General features: G+C 40.0%; 1 protein-coding gene across 1 annotated transcript; it reads left to right on the forward strand.

Moving 5' to 3' along the window:
- Positions 1–849: 849 nt before the first annotated feature.
- On the forward strand, positions 850–20,806 carry MEIOC (meiosis specific with coiled-coil domain). The gene is made up of 8 exons (XM_030923884.1): positions 850–918; positions 1,364–1,498; positions 6,782–6,936; positions 10,731–10,835; positions 11,700–13,566; positions 14,725–14,859; positions 18,489–18,669; positions 19,099–20,806. Exons 1-8 carry the CDS (start codon positions 850–852, stop codon positions 19,317–19,319), a joined length of 2,868 nt encoding a protein of 955 aa, XP_030779744.1. The 3' UTR covers positions 19,320–20,806.
- The last annotated feature ends 84 nt before the right edge of the window (positions 20,807–20,890 follow it).

Consider the following 20,890-nt stretch of genomic DNA (forward strand, 5'->3'; position numbering starts at 1 on the left):
TCACAGCGAACTTTGTTCAAAAGTCACATTAACACTCAGTCTTAACCCTGACTGGAAGCCCGGGCTTAGGACACAGGGCAGCTCTTCCTCAAAAGGGGGGGGTCTCCCAACAACACGCAGTCCACAAGTTGTTCCTCGCCCTCCCCAAACCGGTACAAGATATATTAGTCTCTGGGCAGCTCCAAAGGATTCTGGGAGCTACGGGAGGGACTAAGGGACAAATATGAAATGTCGGACAAATGAAATGTGCGCAACGGCTAGGTTTTGGATGATGAGCCAGTTGCTGGGCGACTTCTCAAATTTTCCAAGCGCCCCCAACACCTCTCCCACCCGGTAGGGCTGCGCTCTTTCAACCTTCCACGCCCCGCCTCTCCGCTGCCCTATCAGCAAATCATCGGGCGGGTGCCTGCCAGTCCGGGCCAATCCCAAACACATTTACTTTGAGCGGGAAAAGCTCAGAAGCGGCGAGAGAGCGAGGTTCCCTAACCGCCCCTTCTTCTCCTTGTCTCTGGGCGGGTAACGGAGCCTGGAGTGGTCGCCCATTGGATGGGCATCGGGCCAATGGCGGGGTGCGAAGCGGGGGGCGGGCCTCACAGCGGGGCGGGGCGCGCCTGTGCCGTGTGCCTAGTCGCGAGCCCCAGGCAGGCCAGGTAACGGCCTCTGCCCCCGCCCCTCCCTCCCCGCTCCGGCCCCCCCCCCACCCGTAGACTGGCTTCAGGCAGCGCCCGGGCGGCAGAGGCGGCTGCGGAGACCGCGGGGTGCGGGCTGAGGGAGCCGGGCCTGGACGCCCCCCCCTCACCCCCGTACCCCAGGAGCTGTGCCTAGTCCGGGAGAGGCTGGGGGGGCCCCATGGAGGTGAGACACGGAGACACCTGCCCGCGCCCTCACCCCTCAGGCCTGAGGGAGGAAGGACTTGAGGTAACGGATGGGGAAGGGCAGGGTCCAGGGGGCGGCCAGGCTTGCAAGAGGCGACAAGGAGGAGAGGCTGAGGAGGGGACGCGTCCCCAGACGGGGCGGCAGAGGCGGGTCGTCGGTGGGGAGCCCGGACGGGGCGGGCGGGCGGGGGGCGCGGCGCGGGCTCACTGGACGGGCCGGACGGAGCCCGGGTCGCCGTGATTCCCGGGAGGCAGCCGTCGCGCTGAGGCGGTGGCCGGGGAGGGGCGCCCCTCGGGGTGGCACTCAGGGGGCCCGAGGGAAGAGTGAGAATCCCGAGGCTGGAAGCGTGGGCCCTTGCAAATTCGTGCCCTCTGAGAGGGTTCGGAATTGAGCCGAACCGCCTACGTGGGACAGGTGTCGGGCCGTTTCAGCTTCGGCGTCACCCTCGTGACCACTTTCTGATATTTCCTGTTCCCTCGTGCTGCAGCCCAAAGTCGCGTTCCCTGGAGGTGCGAATCGCTGCTGGAACCTCGGCGCCGACGCCGGCAACAGGTTAACCGATGTCTTCGGCAGCGTGATGTTGACAGGCTCCGCTTCCTTCTACGATTGCTACAAATCGCAGGTCCTTGAATAAACTCCGCCCCTGTTACACGATTTATTCTCAATCAAATTAATTTACTCGAGCCTCCGATTCATAGGGGTTTAGTGGCTCCACAGTTAAGGAGAAGAAAACCGGAGACAACCTTTTTTTTCTTTTTCTTTTCTTTTTTTTTTTTTTTTTTTTTTTTTTTTTTTTGAGACAGGGTTTTGCTCTGTCTCCCAGGCTAGAATGCAGTGGCGCCATCTCGGCTCACTGCAACCTTCGCCAGCCGGGCTCAAGCTGTTCTCCTGCCTCAGCCTCCCGAGTAGCTGGGATTGCGGGCATGCGCCACCACGCCTGGCTAATTTTATATTTTTAGTAGAGACGGGGTTTCTCCATGTTGGTCAGGCTGGTCTCGAACTCCCCGACCTGAGGTGATCCGCGCACCTTGGCCTCCCAAAGTGCTGGGATTATAGGCATGAGCCACCGCGTACGGCCGTTTTGTTTTGTTTTTTGAGACGGAGTCTCATTCTGTTGCCCAGGCTGGAGTGCAGTGGCGCAATCTCGGATCACTGCAAGCTCTGTCTCCCCGGTTCAAGCAGTTCTTCCGTCTCAGCCTCCCGAGTAGCTCGGATTACAGGCACCTGCCATCATGCCCGGCTAATTTTTTTTTTTTTTTTTTTTTTTTTTTTTTTTTTTTTTTTTTTTTTTTTTTGAGACAGAGTCTCCCTCTGTCGCCCAGGCTGGAGTGCAGTGGCCGGATCTCAGCTCACTGCAAGCTCCGCCTCCCGGGTTCCCGCCATTCTACTGCCTCAGCCTCCCGAGTAGCTGGGACTACAGGCGCCCGCCACCTCGCCCGGCTAGTTTTTTGTATTTTTAGTAGAGACGGGGTTTCACCGTGTTAGCCAGGATGGTCTCGATCTCCTGACCTCGTGATCCGCCCGTCTCGGCCTCCCAAAGTGCTGGGATTACAGGCTTGAGCCACCGCGCCCGGCCGATGCCCGGCTAATTTTTATGTTGTTTTTAGAGACGGGGTTTCGCCATGTTCCCCGGGCTGGTCTTGAACTCCTGGGCTCCAGCCATGCTTCCGCCTCGGCCTCCCAAAGTGCTAGGATTTAAGGCCACTGCGCCCAGCCCAGTAGCAATTTTTTTTTCCCCCCTTTTTTTGGGACGGAGTCTTGCTCTATCACCCAGGCTGGAGTGCAGTGGCGCGATCTTGGCTCACCGCAAGCTCCACCTCCAGGGTTCACGCCATTCTCCTGCCTCAGCCTCCCAAGTAGCTGGGACTGCAGGCCCTTGGCATCACGCCCGGCTAATTTTTTGTATTTTTAGTAGAGACGGGGTTTCACCGTGTTAGCCAGTATGTCTTGATCTCGACCTCGTGATCCGCCTGCCTCAACCTCCCAAAGTGCTGAGATTACAGGTTTGAGCCACTGTGCCCGGCTACAATCTTTTAAATACAGTGTTTTCAGAATATATACTTTGCTTTGAAAACAAGTTAAGGCCGGGCGGGGTGGCTTATGCCTGTAATCCCAGCACTTTGGGAGGCCAAGGCGGGTGGATCACCTGAGTTCGGGAGTTCAAGACCAGCCTGGCCAACATGGTGAAACCCCATCTCTACTAAAAATACAAAAATCAGCCGGGTGTGGTGGCAGGCACCTGTAATCCCAGCTACTTGGGAGACTGAAGCGGGAGAATCTTGAACCAGGGAGGTGGAGGTTGCAGTGAGCCAAGATCATGCCACTGCACTCCAACCTGGGTGACAGAGCGAGACTCCCTCTCAAAAAGAAAAAAAGAAAAGAAAAAAGAAAACACGTTAAGGAATAAGATTTTTCATTGATTTGTTTCCATCTTGTCCTCAGCATAACATGAGGCCAGCAATGTAAGAAAATCCACTTATTTAGTAAGATCAAAATATATTTTTTTCCTTCAGGCATTTATTGCAAGTTGGTACAGACATATTTTTGATAATTTAAAGGTGAAAATTTCACTTTACTCCTTTATTTTCTGGTTTCAACAACGTCTTAAATTACATGCTACCACTTACCTCACCAATACATTTAAATTTATTAATCAAAGGAAATAAAGCTTGGGTAATGTAAGCAATTTTCGTTTGAAATTATTTAACCAGTACATCAATGTTGATATTGTTGTACTTTGAATTATAACAATATCTAGAAATAAATTATTTTATTTAATCCACACTAAGAAACTTGTATATTATTATGCCACTGTACAGATTGAGAAACTGTGCCTCAGAGAGCTTGATTTGTGCCCTAAATGACAAAGCTCAAGTGGAACCCAGACCATAGTTCCACTGCTCTCTGCAGTGTTTACATCCGGACTAAAATTTACTTGGATTTAATTTCGTTCATTGTTTTAAGTATGTTAAGGATATAAGTGATACATTTTTAAGTTAATCCAGTTACTATGCCACTCAAATATTTGCATATTTCCTGGCCTCTGTTAACGAAAGGGATGCAGATATTTCAAGTATAATTATGTTTGAATCCACCATATTACTTTAGGTGTTTTAACCCAAGAATATGAAAATTAAGTCAATCCTTTAAAATGATTTTTATTTGTAATATTCAAAATTTGTTTTAAAATGTAAAATGTACTTGAAAGAATACTCCCCAAATATTTTTAATTTCAAATACTGTTTACTCATTTGACATTACATAATCTGAAAATGTTCCTTGTGTTTAAGCAACTATTTCAAAAAGATGAACAATTATTTATGTCACTTTGGATACTTCACACAGTAAGAGTGGGCCTATGATGATAACTTTAGAACTCAAGGGATAAAATTAGGAAAGAAAGATAAAAAGCCTTTGTAAAAGTTGCTGCTAACTAACAAATTCTGGGAAGGTAGTTTTTAGTTTTAGCTCTCAGCAAAATGCCTTCTGTGTTTCCATTTCCTCAGCTTGAGAATAGTTGTAATATAAACTATAAACAGAAAAATTATAATGTGTAGATTTTAAATAGAATCATAACCAGAACTTGAACAAATGGTTGTAAAATATTTTGAGATTCTTTAAGATGGATGATTGGAAGGTATTTCTTAATGTTCACATTTTGTTCGTATTGTATAACATGGTTATATAGTTTAAATGTTTTTCAGTGATCATATCTATTAGGAACAAAAATTTAGAAATATTAACAGAATAAAAGCAATTAGAAAATACTTTTAGCCAGAATTATATCTTTTCTCTCTTTCTCTCTTTTTCTCTTTTTCTGTCTGTCTCTCTCTCTCTCTGTCTCTCTTTCTTTCCTTTCTTTTTTGACAGACTCTCCCTATGTCGCCCAGGCTGGAGTACAGTGGCTCAATCTTGGCTCATTGCAACCTCTGCCTTTCGGGTTCAAGTGACTCTCCTGCCTCAGCCTCTAGAGTAGCTGGGATTACAGGCACCTGCCACCACGCCCGGCTAATTTTTGTATTTTTATAGAAACGGGGTTTCACCATGTTGGTTAGGAGTTGAACTCCTGACCTCAGGTGATCCGCACACCTAGGCCTCCCAAAGTGCTGGGATTACAGGTGTGAGCCACTGCGCCCGGCCAGAATTATCTCTCTTCTGTATTTATAAGAAAATACTATTTTCATTGTGTTTATGTCTGGGTATTTATAGTTATTGCATCTCAGGTTTTAATAGTTCCTTATCTGAAGAGTTAAAAATTTTGAATTTATACTTTCAGTCTTCTTTAAGGAAGCATTTTCTAGAATAAACAATGTATTAAGCTATAATCTTTTTTTGTTTGTTAAATTCACTTTCCCTACACCGTCCTTCAGGGTTTGAATCATTAAAATCTTAAAACCCAAGGCCTGGCAAAGTGACTCATACCTGTAATCCCAGCACTTTGGGAAGCTAAGACAGGAGGATCGCTTGAGGCCAGGAGTTTAAGACCAGCCTGGGCAACACAGCGAGACCCCATCTCTATTAAAAAAAAAAAAAGAAACTTAACACCCAAACTTTTTGTTTACTCAAGTTCATTATAGAAGCATTCACCGAGGCTGCGTGCAATGGCTTACGCCTGTAATCCCAACACTTTGGAAGGCCCAAGGCGGGCAGATCACTTGAGGTCAGGATTCGAGAGCAGCCTGGCCAACATGGTGAAATCCTAAAACTCTCTACTGAAAATACAAAAATTAGCCAGACATGGTGGCAGGTGCCTGTAATTCCAGCTACTTGGGAGGCTAAGGCAGGAGAATCGCTTCAACCCAGGAGGCAGAGGTTGCAGTGAGCCAAGATCTCACCACTGTACTCCAGCCTGGGCGACAGAGCCAGACTCTTGTCTCCAAAAAACAAACAAACAAAAAAGGATACTGTATAAAAGGCCCGGGACTAGAAGGAAGAAGACCTTGAATTTTGGTTTTAGATTTGTTACATATTGGCTGAGTGACTTGCAGCCTCAGTTTCCTTGTTTTTAAAGTAAGATAATACTCATGTCACAAGGTTTACTGAATATGATAATATATGTGAAATTTCTTTGAATAGTGTAAAATTCTATATAAATATACATTAACTTTTTTCAGAGATTGGGGACATTAAGACTGAATTTTATTTATTTATTTATTTTTGACACAGAGTCTTGCTCTGTTGCCCAGGCTGGAGTGCAGTGGCACAATCTCTGCTCACTGCAAGCTTCCCCTCCCAGATTCACACCATTCTCCTGCCTCAGCCTCCCAAGTAGCTGGGACTACAGGCTCCCACCACCACGCCTGGCTAATTTTTTGTATTTTTAGTAGAGACGGGGTTTAGCCAGGATGGTCTCATCTCCTGACCTCGTGATCCACCCACCTTGGCCTCCCAAAGTGCTGGGATTACAGGCGTGAGCCACCGCGCCTGGCCCCAAGACTGAATTTTATATATAATTTATTAAAAATAACATTGCTAGTATCCACATAATGCTTATCTATTCAAAGAATTACAAAAAAGTACAATAATTGTAGGTATTTTCTGCCATGGACCAGCAACAAGGAGCCAGATCTGCCCGATGCCTGTTTTGTAAATAAAGTTTTATTGCAGTGCAGCCAAACCCATTTGTTTATTGTCTATGGTTGATTTAGTGCTGCAGCATTAGAGTTGAAGAGTTTTGACAGCGACCTTAATGGCCAGCTACGCCTAAAATATTTACTATTTGGCCTTTTGCAGAAAAAGTTTGCCAATCCCTGGTATAAAGCAAGCTTAAGTCACTAAGTCTACATTTGAATGTAATTCTCCCAACTCTTACATCTGTGTTATTTCCCCTGCTTTCTTATTTTTCTAATATTCTATAACAAATGAAGTCTTGATGTGTCTGATAAACATTTCTTAAAACTTTCAGAGTGAAGACAATGTGGACCTAAGGCAGACCTATACTCCATTTTCTTCAACAGAATATTCAAGTTCTGTAGATTCTTCACTTTTCTGTGCACCATGGTCTACTTATGGAGATGATATTAAACAACCTTCTAATTCTCAGATCAGTATAAAGAACAGGTAAATTAATTCGTTTTTCAGGGTAATTGAGGTAATTTTAAATTTAATTACATAGGAACTGAGGTTTATTTGCTCTCTGTTCCCTACATCAGCATTTTACTGTTGTGGCATTCTAGGTTTTTCATACTTTTAGGAAAGTGTAAACTGGGCAGTTATTTGTGTATAGTTTTTACGGTGTTTTGTTTTGTTGAGATAGGGTCTCGCTCTGTCACCCAGTCTGGAGTGCAGTGGCGAGATCATGACTCACTGCAACTTTGAACTCCTGGGCTCAAGCCATCCTCCTGCCTCAGCCTCCACGGTAGCTGGGACTACAGGTATGCACCACGGTGGTCAGCTAACTTTAAAAAATTGTGTTTCCTTTTCTTTTTAAGAAACGAGGTCTCACTTTGTTGCCTGGGCTGGTCTTGAACTCCTGGTCTCAAAGCATCCTCCCACCTTGGCCTCCCAAAGTGCTGGAATTACAGGCATGAGCCTCTGCCCAGCTAGGTTATTACTTAAAAAAATTCATGTAATCCCAGCACTTTGGGAGGCCGAGACGGGCGGATCACGAGGTCAGGAGATCGAGACCATCCTGGCTAACACGGTGAAACCCCGTCTCTACTAAAAAATACAAAAAACTAGCCGGGCGAGGTGGCGGGCGCCTATAGTCCCAGCTACTCGGGAGGCTGAGGCAGAAGAATGGCGTGAACCCGGGAGGTGGAGCTTGCAGTGAGCTGAGATCCGGCCACTGCACTCCAGCCCAGGCGACAGAGCAAGACTTCGTCTCAAAAAAAAAAAAAAAAAAAAAAAAAAAATTCATTAGTGGGAACATTTAGTGCATAAATCTTAAGTTCTTCTTTCTAAAGATGACTTATATGAATGAGTTAAAACTTTTAGATGTTTTTGTCATCCAGTTCTAAATTTTCCATTTTTTTCCTTCACAACTACAGAACAAACAGGGTTTTATCAAACATAAGATATTTTAAATTATTTTTCTGTTCAATTCCACAAATAATAAGGGCCCCCTGTACATCAGATGCTTTTCTATGGGGGAATACCAGAATTTAAACATGGCAAATATTATCCTTGCCTTTATAATCTTGATGATGATAATGATGATAATGACAATGACGACGATAACTAGGATATTATGGGAGCCTATTGCAAAGAGGAGCCCTAAGGGAGTGACATCTATCTTTAATTATGTATGGGAGCTATTTATAGCGGCTGATGCATCTTTAGTCTAATCAGGAAATAGTTATTTGTATTTATTAGAAAAGTGTTAAAAATTAAAATTATTGGCAAATTCTCTAAATAATGATTTTATTAGAAAGTCCATATAATACATTATTCTACAAAAAACAAAAATATTTTTAAAGTTGATATATGCTGGCCGGGCGCGGTGGCTCAAGCCTGTAATCCCAGCACTTTGGGAGGCCGAGACGGGCGGATCACGAGGTCAGGAGATCGAGACCATCCTGGCTAACACGGTGAAACCCCGTCTCTACTAAAAAATGCAAAAACACTAGCCGGGCGAGGTGGCGGGCGCCTGTAGTCCCAGCTACTGGGGAGGCTGAGGCAGGAGAATGGCGTAAACCCAGGAGGCGGAGCTTGCAGTGAGCCGAGATCCGGCCACCGCACTCCAGCCTGGGCGACAGAGCGAGACTCCGTCTCAAAAAAAAAAAAAAAAAAAAAAAGTTGATATATGCTATTGAAAAAATTCAAGCCTATTTCTTCTCAGCTTTTGGCTAAGGTCAAGTGAAAAAATTCAAACTTTTCAGAAATATATATCAAGAAAAGTGAAAGTCTGTCTTAACCTTCTCCCCCACCACCCAATAACAGCTGCTAGCAATTTGGTATACATTACATTGAATTTTTTTTTTTTTTTTTTGAGACGGAGTCTTGCTCTGTCGCCCAGGCTGGGGTGCGGTGGCCGGATCTCAGCTCACTGCAAGCTCCGCCTCCCGGGTTCACGCCATTCTCCTGCCTCAGCCTCCCGAGTAGCTGGGACTACAGGCGCCCGCCACCTCGCCCGTCTAGTTTTTTGTATTTTTAGTAGAGACGGGGTTTCACCGTGTTAGCCAGGATGGTCTCGATCTCCTGACCTCGTGATCCGCCCGTCTCGGCCTCCCAAAGTGCTGGGATTACAGGCTTGAGCCACCGCGCCCGGCCTGAATATTTTTTTAGATATATACTAATACATAATTACACAAAAAAAGCTTTTATATTGAACTTTTATGAGATAACACATGTAGTAGAAAAGGTATTGGACTTATAGGCAGACTAGCAAGTATGAAGTAGTTTGGCAAGTCATATACCCTTGCAAAATACAAGTTTCTTAATATCTCAAATGATCATTCATTTATTCAACAGATAATAACGAAAGATTACTAATGCTTACCCTTCCAGTGTTAAAAAGATCAATTAAATATGAGTGTTATGCAAATATAAGGTATTTTATTTCTAAAATATCACAACACTATGAAATGTTGAAATATGAAAAAAACAGGAAGTTACAATTTATTATAAAGCAACGTACAGGGCCAGGAGCAGTGGCTCACGCCTGTAATCTCAGCACTTTGGGAAGCCAAGGTGGGCAGATCACAAGGTCAGGAGTTCGAGACCAGCCTGACCAACATGGTGAAACCCTGTCTCTACTGAAAATACAAAAAAAATTAGCCAGGCGTGGTGGCATGCGCTTGTAGTCCCAGCCACTTGGGGGGGTGAGGCAGGAGAATCGCTTGAACCTGGGAGGCGTAGGTTGCAGTGAGCAGACATCGTGCACTGCAGCCTGGGGAACAGAGTGACACTCCGTCTCAAAAATAAATAAACAAACAAACAAACGTACAGGTTGAGCATCCCAATCTGAAAATCCAAAATCCAAACTGATCCAAAATCCAAAACTTTTTGAGTGCTGACATGATGCTCAAAACAAATACTCATTGGAGCATTTCAGATTTTGGATCAGGGATGTTCAACCAAATATGCAAACATACATTATATATTTGAAGTATAATGTATATTTCCAGAATCCAAGAAAAAAACCTGAAATCCAAAACACCTCTGATCCCAAGCATTTTGGATAAGGAATACTCAACCTGTGTTACTTCTAGGAAGAAATTACCCAAAAACTGTAACAGGTAAAAGGTACCAATCTTCCATGTGCTTGTGGTTTTTACATTTTGTATTTAGTCAGTATCAGTTACTAGGTGGATTTCTGGGATATAAGGAACTCCATCCAGTCATACTTTGCAAAGATTAAGGATGGCTCCCAAATCTGTTACATGTAAGGAACAACTGCAAAATTGCTATGGTGTCTAGGGTGACCATATCACATTTCACTTTTTTATCCAACATTTAGTATAGAGTCACAAAAATAGAGCATCAGGTTCATATGGTTTTCAAATTGCAAATGAGGAAGCTGAGCAGGTGTTGATGGAATGATATATAATAGGACAAGACTTGCTTTCAGGAGCAGCTATGATACCCATTATGTCTGTGACATCATAGATGAGAGATTTATATCTTGGTCACCTAAAATGAAAAGCATGTGTTGTGGAGAAATAAGAGGTAAGCATATACTGTAAGTTAGATATAGGATTTGAAATGAAGGAGAAATATTATTTGGAAAAGACATTTCCACATAAAAATATTTATGTGGAAAAGATAATATTCTTGAGTTCTAGTCTCTTCTTTATTTGAAATGATGGTGTAGATTCAGTCCAAATATTTTTTAGATAAAAATGGTAAGGTAGGATAAGTCTGGAAAGAGTAATCAATATATTGTATTTCAGCACAAATTCATTTATTTTTAGGATTCAAACAGAAAGAAATGACTATGGCAGTGAAACAGACTTATATGGACTTGTGTCTAACATTTTGGAAGAACAAGATAAGTCACAGCCATACTTTGCTGAAGGGTTAGTATATAACAGGCTTTTAAACTAACATACACTAGATTACCCTGTTTATTAACTATTTCATTTTTACTTAACAGTGGATCATCTGACAGTAGATATCTTAATTCAAATATTGTTTCAAGGAGACTTGATTTTGCTGAAGTATTTGCTGTACAATCGGATGTTCAGTCTAAGGTTTTGTGTAAGGACTTTCATTGAAAAATTATTCTTGCATAATTCAGAGCTATTTCCCTTGAGTTCATGAACTAAAGATTGGCTTAAAGAATATAAATTCAAGGGAGCTTTTATACATAGATCCCAAAGAATAAAACTCATTACTACTATGCAGAAATACATATGGATTTTATTCATGTGTTAGAAAATTTTTTAATGTTTTAATTGAGTGTGGAAGCCATATTACGCAAATATCCTATTTCATAAATAGGGAAGTATGTAGCACACATATAACCAATTAAAATATTTTAATTTCACAGAGTTTAAGCAAAACACCTTTTTTCATTAAAAAAAAAAAAACTGTGGTCAACAATGCTTTTATATAATAACCTAAGCAAAGGAAAAACTTATTTTCTGCTTACTATAGATAAATCATCTAAGACCATGAAGTCACATATTAGGCCTTAGTTATTGTCTCTTGGGAAAGTACAGTGAAGACATTAAAATGCATATTTATATAACATATAGCACATTTCATGTGATAGATACTTATCTGGAGCTAATGGTAGCTTATAAAGCAGAGTTGAAAGGGATTTGAGAATGGTGACATGGGGCAAGATAAATGTTTTTGAAGACCTTTTCTCCCTTTTCCACTGAGGAAATAAAGTCTTTAAAACCTAAGTTGTAATTAAATATATTTATTTGTTCTAGGACCTGCTCCTCCAATTTAAAGTCAGTTTGGCCAATGAACACAAGCAGATTTGCAGATCACCATGACCTCTTAACAGAAACCAAAAGGCCAATAGATATAGCCATCTCTCAGCAAGCTTTTTATAGTGGTGAATCTATGTCAGCAATGGAAAAGCAATACCTGCATAACAGTAATCTCACACCACAACAAAAAATAGATGAACTTTATCATGGATTTACTGGTTTAGACCTTGAAGAACAATGGATATACCCCTCACGAAGTGATCATTCTAACTGTCACAATATGCAGACAAATGATACAGCTAAGACAGCATTCCAAGAATATCCATTTATCAAAAACTGTTTTACACCACAAACTGGTCTGTCTGACATCATGAAAGAATCAGGAGTTGATATTTACCCTTATGGAAGGGACAGAATATGTACTAAAGGTCTTGAAGCACCATTACAGCAAAAAAGGGCAGAGATGTTTCTTACTCAATTTAATAGATACAGTGAAAATGTGGATTATTGTAGATACCCAGAATATGTTCATCCTAATAAGGCTAAGCTTAATAAATGTTCAAATTTTAGTGTCCAAGATAGCAAAAAATTAGCCAATGGCACACCTGAAACACCAACTGTAGAAGCAAATACCTACACAAAGCTATTTCAGGTTAAACCAGCGAATCAGAAAAAAATGGAGGAGACAATCCCTGACCAGCAGAATTTCACATTTCCAAAAACTACTCCACATCTGACAGAGAAACAGTTTGCAAAGGAAGCAGCATTCACTGCTGATTTTGGCTTAACCTCAGAATATGGACTAAAACCTCACACAGCTTGTCCCGCTAATGATTTTGCTAACGTCACAGAAAAGCAACAGTTTGCTAAACCTGATCCCCCAAATTCTGAGTATTTTAAATCAGTGAATTTATTATCAAACTCAGCAACATCTTCAGGAGGTATCAATTTAAACAGACCAACTTGGATGAATGTTCAAACAAAAAATAACACTCCTATTCCTTATCGAAATCAAGGTAACTTGATGAAATTAAATAGTCATTTAAGTGCAGCTTCAAAAGGTTCTAACCATTCTTCAGATTTCCCCCAACTATCATCCACAAACTTAACCCCAAATAGCAATTTATTTCAGAAGTATTGCCAAGAAAACCCTTCAGCATTTTCTAGTTTTGATTTTAGTTACAATGGTGCAGAAAGAATCCAATCTGTCAATCACATAGAAGGACTAACAAAGCCTGGAGAAGAAAATCTCTTTGAATTGGTTCTGGATAAAAAAATAAAGCAGCCAAATGGATTTTGTGATAACTATTCAGCTCAGCAGTATGGGATAATTGAAAATGTAAACAAACATAATTTTCAAGCCAAGCCCCAGAGTGGACATTATGATCCTGAGGAAGGTTCAAAGCATTTAGATGGCTTATCACAAAATACGTACCAAGATCTACTGGAGTCACAGGGTCATTCTAATAGCCACAGAACGAGAGGTGGAGACAGTATTAATAGCCATGTGAATCGCACACAAGCGTCATGCTTTTCTAATAATTATATGATGGGAGACTTAAGGCATAATCAGGGTTTTCAACAACTTGGTTCAAATGGGTTTCCCCTAAGATCCACCCACCCATTTGGCCATTCAGTTGTTCCACTGTTGGATTCCTATGACTTATTTTCTTATGATGACTTAAGCCATTTGTACCCTTATTTTAATGATATGATGTATGGTGATAATTCTTTTTCTGGTCTCGTGCCAACTTTTGGATTTCAAAGACCAATTAAAACCCGTAGTGGACCAGCCAGTGAACTTCATATTCGTCTAGAAGAGTGCTATGAACAATGGAGAGCATTAGAAAAAGAGAGAAAAAAGGTAACACAAAGTTAACCATTTAGGAGTAACAGTATGTTCCTTTTGCCTGTCTTCATTCTGTTTACCTTAGTGTAGTTTAAGAGTATTTGCCTTATTTCTGTTTGCTTTATTTGTTGTTGTTTTAAAGAGACAGAGTCTTGCTCTGTTGCCCAGGCTAGAGTACAGTGGCACAATCATAGTTTACTGTAACCAAACTCCTGGGCTCAAGCAATCCTTCCTCCTCAGCCTCCTGAGTAGCTAGTCCTACAGGCACATGCCACCATGCCTAGCTAATTTTAATTTTTTTGTAGACATTGGGTTTCACTCTGTTCCCCACGGTGGTCTCAAACCCCTGGCCTCAAGCAATCTTCCCACCTTGATGTCCCAAGTGCTGGGATTACAGGTGTGAGCCACTGCACCCAGCCAACTTGCCTTATTTCTGAGCTGAATTCTATAATGTCCAGGATTTGCTATAAGTTCATGACTGTAAGGAATTAAGTGGGTTACTTAAAAACTAAAAATGGATGGGGTTGGCCAATGGGAAGCTTAAATAAATGAAGACAAAAAATGCTTGACATTTTAAAGTTATTGTTATTTTAAGTTGACTTGCCTTGAAGTAGATTTTTTACCCCCTTAGTGGTTACAAGTTTATTTCTTTTAATTTTTTTAGTGTTAACCTGTTTGTATACTCAGGTATTCTATTTGTATTAAGATGATAGCTGGGCGCTGTGGCTCACGCCTGTAATCCCAACACTTTGGGATGCCAAGGCGGGTGGATCACAAGGTCAGGAGTTGGAGACCAGCCTGGCCAACATGGTGAAACCCATTCTCTACTAAAAATACAAAAAATTAGCCAGGCGTGGTAGCAGGCGCCTGTAATCCCAGCTACTTGGGAGGCTGAGACAGGAGAATCACTTGAACCCAGGAAACGGAGGTTGCAGTGAGCCAAGACTGTGCCACTGCACTCCAGCCTGGGCAACAGAGCCAAACTCAAAAAAAAAGATAGAAAAATACTGTGGTATTGTGGTTTACATTTGTTGCCTTTTGATACCAAAACAGAATTTTCATTTAAAGTGGTAATATTCTATTAGGCTTATGAAAACTATTATTCATGGTCGAATCATATTTAGAAAATTCTAAAAAGTATGTAATTTTTTAAAAGTATGTAATTTTTTACAGACTGAATTAGCCCTTGCCAAGAATTATCCTGGAAAAAAAGTATCCAGTACTAACAACACTCCAATTCCAAGGCTGACCTCCAACCCATCTAGAGTTGATCGCTTAATTGTGGATGAACTTCGAGAACAAGCCAGAGTAAGCTGTAAAAACAGATAACAGTGGATGGATATTTTGTTAAATTTTGTTAAAATTTCAGGCCAGGCATGGTGACTCACTCCTGTAGTCCCAGCACTTTGGGAGGCCAAGGCGGGCAGATCACCTGAGGTCAGGAGTTCAAGACCAGCCTGGCTATTATGGTGAAACCCTGTCTCTACTAAAAATACAAAAATTAGCTGGGGGTGGTGGCATGTGCCTGCAGTCCCAGCTACTCGGGAGGCTGAGGCAGGAGAATCACTTAAACTCAGGAGGTGGAGGTTGCAGTGAGCCAAGATCACGCCACTGCACTCCAGCCTGAGTGACAGAGCGAGACTTCATCTCAATAAATAAATAAATAAATAAAACTCTCATCAAGTTTTAGAGTTTTGAAGGGTTTTTAAATCACATTTACATCTAACTCTCTGAAATATATTTTTTCCATGTTTGCTCCTAGAACTATAATATTTAGGAAAGGGGCTGGGTGCAGTGGCTCACACCTGTAATACCAGCACTTTGGGAAGTGGAGGTGGGAGAATTACTTGAGCCCAGGAGTTTGAGACCATCCTAGGCAACATGGGGAGACCCCGTCTCTACTAAAAATTAAATATTAGCTGGACATGGTGGCACATGCTTGTGCTACTCAGGAGGCTGAGATGGGAGGATAGCTTGAGCCTGGGAGGTCAGGGCTACAGTGAGCCATAACCACACCATTGCATTCCAACCTGAGCAACAGAGCAAGACCTTGTCTCCAAAAAAAAAAAAAAAGGAAAGGGAAAATAGTCTCACTCAATCATTTAAAAAGTAATTTTCATAATTTAAATGGTTCTTGAAGCTCAAATTGGCAGTGGAGCTAATCTTCAACTGAAATAACTTTTTTTAAAGCAAAAACCATTTTGAGTATTATTTATGGAGAAAGTCTCATTTCTTTGTCACATTTGTTTTCTAGCTTGATGAGCAAGCTGTGCTTACATAAGATGGTAACGGAATTATCATCTTTCCTTTTTTTTTTTCTTTTTGAGGCAGGGTCTCTTTGTCACCCAGGCTAGAGTACAGTGGCATGATCTACGCTCACTGTAGCCTTGACCTTCTGGGTTCACAAGATCCTCCTGCCTAAGCCCCCAAATAGCTGGGACTACAGATGTACGCTACCATGTACAGCTAATTTTTGTATTTTTTATAGAGACAGGGTTTCGCCATGTTGCCCAGGTTGGTCTCAAACTCCTGAGCTGAAGCAATCCACCCGCCTCAGCCTCCCAAAGTGCTAGGATTACAGGTGTGAGCCACCACGCTCAGCCAACAAAATACTTTTGTTTTGGCAAAGCAGGATATGACTTCAAATGTTGTAAGAATCCTCATGTTAAGTCATTTTGTAATTTAATGATTATTCCTATTCTTTGTAATTTCAGAATTTTCTAAGCAACTTAGGGTAGGTAAACTTTTCCTTTTTTGACCTTCCTCTCTTAAAAACTTAGTTTTCCAAATAAAATTTGATAAAGATTCCTGGGGGAAAAATGCAGCAAAACGGATTACTTCTATGATTGAATAAAACCATTTTAGGAATTAGAACATGAGTCAAATTTGTAAATCTGTACAATGGAATTTATCTATGGTACATTCAGAGCCTAACATATGAGGTACAGCCAGATGTTAATAAAAACTTCAGTCTTTTATTATTAAAAAAAAAAAACTGGGAGGCTGAGGCGGGAGAATGGCGTAAACCTGGGAGGCGGAGCTTGCAGTGAGCTGAGATCCGGCCACTGCACTCCAGCCCGGGCGACAGAGCAAGACTCTGTCTCAAAAAAAAAAAAACCTGTTCCAAATTAAAATTTCTTTATCTCAGTAATACATTTCTAGGAAATAAAGGATGACATACTGTGGATAGTGATACACTTTTCCCAGCTTTGCTTATGCTTCACATTAACTTAGAAGGATGCGTTTATGCCTATTATAATAATTTTATTTTCTCTACAAAAATTAGCTGGGCATGGTGGCATGTGCCTATAGTCCCAGCTACTCAGGAGGCTTAGGTGGGAGGATCACTTGAGCCTGGGAGGCAGAGGTTGCATTGAGATGAGATGATGCCACTGCATGCCAGGCTGGGACAAAGTGGGACCCTATCTCAAAATATATATATATATTTTATTTATACTTAGCAGCATTATTTCAATAACAGAGGGTTAAAAATTACTGTTTTCTAGTTTGCTAGCTTTGTAGAATTTTGAAAAAAATACTTTTTAAACTTTATTAAAAATCAACCTGTGCAAACTTTTCTTTTTTTGAGATGGAGTCTCACTCTGACAAGATCCTGGCTCACTGCAACCTCTGCCTCCTGGGTTCAAGCGATTCTCCTGCCTTAGCCTCCTGAATAGCTGAGATTACAGGCATGCACCACCACACCCGACTAATTTTTTGTATTTTTAGTAGAGACAGGGTTTCACTGTGTTGGTCAGGCTGATCTCGAACTCCTGATCTCAAATGATGCGCCCGCCTCAGCCTCCCCAAAGTGCTGGGATTACAGGTGTGAGCTATAGTGCCCAGCCCCAATCTGCACATTTCTTTACTCTTTATCATTTGCTAAAAATGATTGTCTTACTTAAAAATAATTAGTAGTTCCCTGGAGGTTTTTTTTTTTGAGTGTTTTGTTTTCCCCTGAAGGATCTGGCTGATACACAGTTGAGAGGAAAATATTTAACATCCGGAATAGACTTATTACAAAGAAACTTAATACAAGTTTGAGGTTAGAGAAACGTTAATTCCAGTGCCATTAGTTTCTTGAGAAGCCTTTTCCCCCTATATTCTCCAATCAGTGAATACCAAGTTCTGTTAAATTGGTATTGTTAAATCATTTAACTCCCAAAAACAATTATTGTATTTACTTGATCTTCAAATTGCAATTATTCAAAAAGTTATCTTTCCATACACTTTCCAAGTTTAGAATTTGAAACAAGTTAGGCATATGAAACATACTCCCTCTACTGACCTAATATATCAGTGCCCTTTTTTAAGTTTCATTATCCAGAGGATTGAGAAGCATCCTAATTTTCTTTAGCAGTTTTGACAGTTACAGGAGTCATTTTGTATTAGTTTAATGTAAATTTAAATCAATATTTTCTGTATTATGGATTCCTTAAAGCTATCACTAGTCAGTATTACTATCTGAATATTTCTGATTTCCAAAAAGGGAACATTGGAGGCCCAGAAAAATTAAAGACTTACTGAGGTCAGGATTAATCAATCAAGTACTTCTCTTTTTAGCTCAAAACTTCTTTCATTAGATTACAATACTTCCGAATAATGCTGTTTGCAGGCTGGTCTCTTATTTGCCAAAAACAGTATCAGATCTTGTATTTGCACTGTTAATGACATGGTAATGTTTGAATATTTAACATTTTCATTGATGCTTATTTTCAGTAATCAACTGCCACATATTTTTAGAATTAACATAGACAAGTAGATAGAAGACACTTTCCATTTTTGTTTCCCCCAGCATGGTGTCAGGACACTAAGCATTCTTTGATTTATTGAATGAATATTATTGCTGTCATCTCTATTCTGCTTCACTGAAGATTTGTTTTTACTTAAGTTAAGGGCAGGACATGTCTTATCAAAATTTAAAATGCTTCCCTCAGGTTGTGACTTTACTAGGCAAAATGGAACGTCTTCGGAGTTCTCTTCTTCATGCCAATATCTCTACTGCTCTTGATAGACACTTGGAGTCTATTCACATTGTACAGTCACGTAGAAAGGATGAAATTGTTAATGCTTCCAATCGGCAAAGGCAAGGAGTTCCTAGATGCCAAGATGACAGAGGTACAAATATTGATGCATATTCTTGTGATAAGTCAGTGCAATAATTTAGGTATTGATAAAGTCAGATTCTGAGGTTGAAAGATTAGATTTCTAAAATTAACACTTATCTACAGAATAAATTGGTAAATAATCTCCACGTTATTCACTCCAAAAGTATTTCCATTTTATTAATTTTGTCTATTATAACTGTTTTAAGATAGTCTGTGTTCTACTCAAAGTATAGTCACTATTGTACAAGTCAGAAATAAAGTATCAATAATTTTAAATATTTTAATGATAAAGGACAGGACTTTGGTTCAATCAATAACCATCCTTTTTTTACAAAAATAACATTTGATCATTTAGTAGCAAAAGCACTGGGTTTTTTAAGATTTAACAGATATTTAAATGGCATTTAACATGAAATTACCCTGAATGTTTATTTTACAGATGTTTTTGCCCTTGCTTCAGCAATTAAAGAGATGTGTGTGGCTACTCGGAAAACACGCACTACTCTGTGGTGTGCACTGCAGATGACCTTGCCAAAAACAGCCAGTACAGCTGATGTGGTAAAGGCTTTACAAGATACAGTAAACTGTGAAGATAAAGTCCATGAAAGCATAAATAGTAGCAATCCAATGAACCAGAGAGGTGAAACAAACAAACATTAAGGAAATGACAGCAGAAAGAAGAATAAAAAGCTGATAAATATATCAAGACATGCTAAAAATTTTTTAATGAACTTGTCAAACTTTCAGTATGTTTTCTTTCCGATTTAAAGTTAATACCAATACCTTAATGAAGTCTAACTTCCATTTAAAAATCTTCTATTTGAAGTGAATCCGATATAGTTTTAAGTAAGCTCAAAGGTACAGTTGACTACTCAGAGTTCTGAGTAGTCAGATAACAAGTTTAAGTAAATTAAATATTTCCTAACAGCTAAAATATGCTTAAACCCATTCTGCCATGCAGGTAAATGCAAATGTGAAATTCTTCTAGGAGATAAGTTTCATTTAGGTCTGTCTTAGTTAGGTATAATTCCAAATAATGAATCTAAGTGACTGTAACCCAATTATGGCTACAGCCTAGTAACCAAGACAAGTTTTGATTGTGATATAAAAGTGTTTTCCTTGCAAAACTGGATAATACCTGGGAAACAAAGGAAAGTATGGATAAACCCAATATTCATGTAAAAATTTAATATTTAAACTACCATATTTATAAATTTGAAATCTTAATGCCTAAGTATATGGAGGGAAATGCATCTGATTCTCCTAAATTAATGATAAAAGTGCCAGTGTAAAAACCATGCAAGTTACTGAATATAAAACCTATTCAGATCATTTGTATATATTCTTTAACTTTTAATTATATTATCAATTATTAAATGTTTCCAATTTTAAAGTTATTTAAATTGAATCACAAAACATTCCCTTTGTCTGGATCTTTTAGACTTGAGACACAGTAACTGAAATAATGACTACTGTTTTAATACCCTTAGTTTGCTGCCTTTTATGAGGGTATCACGAAGTTCTAAAATGTATTTTTTAAAAGGTTAATCTCTAACTAGTTTAGCTTGCAATTGGTTAGTGTATATTTTGTGTAGTTGTGTTCATTAGTTTGCTTCTGTATTTTTTTAAAACTATTGAAAGCTTTTTCTGTTTCTCATCACTTAGTATCTTTGTATAGAACTTGAGTAATTTATTCATTAATATGAAATGTTGGTATTATGTGACTCAGAAAGATCTTGGGTTTTAACATTTCTAGCATGAGTTAAACTATAATGTACTGATGAAATTTAATTCAAATATCCTTGACTAGAAACACTGATTTTTAAATGTTAGTGTTTTTCTTAGTTTTAGAAATTCTGGTATTAAAAAAAAAAAGAGTGTAATCATACCACATAAATTTTCTTTAGATGATGTGCAGAAGAAACTGATTGAGAATGCAGGAGTAACTGTAGGGAGAAACATTTTGATCACTGATATGCCTTAGAACTACCCAAATGAATTACATTGAGGGTAGTCAAAATAGATCATCTCACCACAGTCACTGCATAGAAAGTGGTTAAGTTTAACATAAGACATGTTGGATGTTATAAAAACAAATACTGTACTGAATTTAGTCTCAGGAAAAAAATAAATTACTTTGTTGAAAACATTTGGTTTCATTTTTCTAAATTTATATTAGTTTCTAACCTTCAGAGTCACTCATATCAGAAAGTTAAATGAATTTAGAACTT

The sequence above is a fragment of the Rhinopithecus roxellana genome, chromosome 19 (genome assembly GCF_007565055.1).
Source record: "Rhinopithecus roxellana isolate Shanxi Qingling chromosome 19, ASM756505v1, whole genome shotgun sequence".
Classification (NCBI taxonomy): domain Eukaryota; kingdom Metazoa; phylum Chordata; class Mammalia; order Primates; family Cercopithecidae; genus Rhinopithecus; species Rhinopithecus roxellana.

Excerpts from the sequence above, each read along its gene's own strand:
- MEIOC (XM_030923884.1), top strand. The coding sequence starts at position 850 with ATGGAGGTGAGACACGGAGACACCTGCCCGCGCCCTCACCCCTCAGGC. Across the intron at positions 1,499-6,781 it reads ACGATTGCTACAAATCGCAG|AGTGAAGACAATGTGGACCT; the intron begins GTCCTTGAATAA and ends TAAAACTTTCAG. Across the intron at positions 13,567-14,724 it reads TAGAAAAAGAGAGAAAAAAG|ACTGAATTAGCCCTTGCCAA; the intron begins GTAACACAAAGT and ends AATTTTTTACAG.